This window comes from Stegastes partitus, unplaced genomic scaffold (assembly GCF_000690725.1).
Source record: "Stegastes partitus isolate 25-593 unplaced genomic scaffold, Stegastes_partitus-1.0.2 Scaffold537, whole genome shotgun sequence".
Taxonomy (NCBI): domain Eukaryota; kingdom Metazoa; phylum Chordata; class Actinopteri; family Pomacentridae; genus Stegastes; species Stegastes partitus.
Genome location: NW_007578268.1, coordinates 345,896 through 349,078, shown reverse-complemented (window position 1 = coordinate 349,078; position 3,183 = coordinate 345,896). Strand labels below are relative to the sequence as shown.

The window sequence follows — 3,183 nt, the reverse complement described above, 5'->3', positions numbered from 1 at the left end:
AGCTGCCCCACCTCCTCTATACCTGCCCCTGCCCCCTCACTGCCTGCAGGCTCTGTGGCGCAATGGATAGCGCATTGGACTTCTAGCTGCTCTGAGGAGAGATTCAAAGGTTGTGGGTTCGAGTCCCACCAGAGTCGCTGTTTTGGAGGTTCAGGTTCTTCTTGGGATGAGGTTAGACTGTGTGACGTGAAGTTTAATGTGTCTCTGAGCTGCAACGATCCCGTTACTGTCCTCCGATAGGTGATTATTGATCAGTGATCACTCGGCCGCTCTGGTCTCGTACAGCTTCAGGTCTCAGTCAGATTTAGAATCAGAGCAGAGAGGAGCTGATCTGGGGGTTTGCTGGATCTTACCTGAGACACCTGAGCAGGTGGACTCACACTCCTCCAGGGTGTTGAAGTTGTTTCCGTTGGACTCACAGCCGCCGTAGACGAAGCTGCTGCAGGTCTGATTGGTGACGTCGTAGAAGAACCTGGGAAAGGAGGCTCGGCAGGAACCCACCTTCACAGGCAGCCGGCAAAGGACTGGAGACACACAACAGACACACAACAGACACACAACAGACACACATTAATAAATCTCATGTCCGACCTTCGTCACAGACTGAACCTGAAAACTCTGAAACCTGCAGTGAAACAGGAAATGACATCACAGTTCTCATTGATCAGCTGTTTCTATCTGAATAATTTACTCCCTAAATCCGCTTTGGTCTCATAAAACAAGTGTCGGTCAGACCTACGCCTCAGCGTCCTCAGGTGAGTTAGCCTGGGGCTTACAGGTGAGTTAATTCAGGGTTTACAGGTGAGTTCCCTCAGCGTTCTCCGGTTCAGAGACTGCTGCTCTCGGGTGTTCTGTTGAACTTGTGGGAACCGGACCGACCGGTTTGACCTGACGGAGAACAAACAGCGACAGATTTACCTGCAGCAGTGACTCAGTGACTACCTGCACAGGTGACATCAGACGAGGAAATGAGCTCAGATTCAGAGGATCCGACGTTAAAGTCGGACTGCGACAGTAAACATCTGACCAACAGGTGAAACCAGCTCATTGGATGAACCTGTAAACTGGGAGCGAACCGTCTGACCAGCAGCGTTCTGGGAACTTCTGACTGTGTGAATTTAAACTCTGATCCAGTCGATGAAGACGTGGTTCTGGAGCGAAGGCCCGTCAGACTCACAGACATCTTCCTGTTCCAGTTTATCAAACTGGTGGATCAGAACCGTGTCATGAATCTGCTTCCTTATTCTGACATGTTTGTAGCTGTTGGTTTGTAGAAACACACGACTGCACTTTGGTTTTGAATTAATTTCCTAAACGACATGAAAAAGTCACAAAAGTAGTGAAGAAAATCTCACTGGTTAGTTTTTAAACGTTTGTCATCCTGAAAACTTTACTTCATGATCATTAGAATTGGACACGCAGCAGCGAAGCTGTGGGCCGAACAGAACTTCATCAGAAGCTGCCTGATTAAAAACTTTAATAGAAATTATCGTAAATGTTTTACATCTTTATTCTATTTACTGATATTTAAATTGTGATTTAAGCTGATTTCTGAACAAACCAGCCGACCAGCTGATGACGTGTGAACTTACACAACGACAGTCGGTGAGAACAAACCACAGAACTCTGACCCGCATTCAGAGGAATTTAATCTGCTGATCTGGTTCTGCTGGTGGAGGTGACGAGACGAGATGGAAACTTGTGAGTCTTTAAAACAAGTGAACTACCTTCTGGTTGGTTTTATTTTCAGAAGGACTCAAACTAACCATGATGGAGGTTCATTCAAGTTCCTCCACCTGCAGGTTCTGTCTGACGTTAAAGCAGCTGGAAGCTAAATGAAGAAAGTAAGTAAAAGTCAGTGGGTCTGTGAGTCACCAGAACCTCTCCAGCTGACTGAACAACTAACTGATCAATAAGCATCATCTTCTGTTCAGAGACTTGATGACTGAAGCTGCGACCAATGAGCTCGTTCTGCTGATTAGGAATCCATCAGTCTCCCAAAGTCTTCATTTGGTGTCATGGAGACAGAAACCAGGAGAAGTTCACGTTTAAAGAACCCGTTTTTAATAAAAGTCACTCAAACGGACTCCTCAGTGATCAGAACCGCCTGATCGTTAACATCTGAAGGTTCAGAACATAAAACTGAACCTGAATCTGATGTGAAGCAGCTCAAAGTCGAAATGTGAAGAGGTTCTGATGGTTCTGGTGGTTCTGATACGGAACAACAGGTGGCTGGAAACACACCTGGACTTCCAAAGTCCAGTGATGGACTGTAACCCGGTGGGAGAGCAGGCCCATGAGGAGGCATGTCGGGTTGTCTCTGACTCCTGGACGTCACCTGCGTAGGTAAACACAGACTGGACCGGCAGCATTCCTCCTGCTCACCTGCTCAGGTGTGACTCACTGATCAGCTCAGGGGAACTTCACCCTGAACCTCCTGGTTCCACATGTGATCAGCTGCATGATCAATAACCTTCAGTATGGATCACAGGCAGGTGTGTCTACGTCGGTTCTGTACGGTTTTATTCATCTGATCCATGATTACAACCTAATCAATCACTACGATGACCTCATTAATCATTATGATCACTCATCAATCAGCGTGGTGTGAAACTCGGCCCACGTGACCAGCTCACCTGCTGCTGAGCACCGGCTGTTGGACGGTACCTGATCAATAACCAATAATGGCCTCACCGTGGCTGGACTCGTTGTTCCGCGGCTCCAGATGCAGAAGCGGGACGACGTACGGAGTCGGTCCGGCTTCCAGAGCCAGAGCCAGAACCAGGCCGGAGCCGAGCAGCAGGCCGAGCGGCAGTATCATCCTCACAGCGAGTCCGTTCGAACCGAACCGAGTCACACCGAGTCTCTGGACGGGACTTGTTCCGAATCACACCGAGTTTCTCCTCCGCGAGCAGCGAACGTTCACTTCCGTGTCTGATGGCTTTTTGTTGTCGCAGAAACTTTTACCTGAGCGACAGGTGAGGTCACCGAGGCCCCGCCCCCTGCGTCTCACACACACACACACACAGACAAACACACACGAGAGGACACACACGTACACACAAGCACACACGAGCACTGACCCGGTTCTCCCGCAGGAGGCGCTCCTACGTCACTCAGTGTCACACTGAACCCAGCGGCACTAGGACCCAGCAGGTGCTGCATTCAAAGTCTGTTCGGAAA

The 3,183-nt window shown here is 49.1% G+C and overlaps 1 protein-coding gene and 1 non-coding gene across 2 annotated transcripts in view; one reads left to right on the top strand and one right to left on the bottom strand.

Annotated features, from left to right (window-relative positions):
- spint2 (serine peptidase inhibitor, Kunitz type, 2) overlaps positions 1 to 2,954 on the bottom strand; it is an 11,781-nt gene extending 8,827 nt beyond the window's left edge. The window contains exons 1-2 of the mRNA XM_008288026.1: positions 2,695 to 2,954; positions 354 to 524 (exon numbers count right to left, since the gene is read on the bottom strand). Of these exons, the coding sequence (XP_008286248.1) occupies positions 354 to 524; positions 2,695 to 2,821 (298 nt within the window). The 5' untranslated portion in view covers positions 2,822 to 2,954. The remainder of the gene's footprint in view (positions 1 to 353; positions 525 to 2,694) is intronic.
- On the top strand, positions 49 to 137 carry trnar-ucu (transfer RNA arginine (anticodon UCU)). Its single transcript is given in 2 exon segments — positions 49 to 85; positions 102 to 137. It is a non-coding gene; the product is annotated as a tRNA-Arg (tRNA).
- Positions 2,955 to 3,183: the final 229 nt, after the last annotated feature.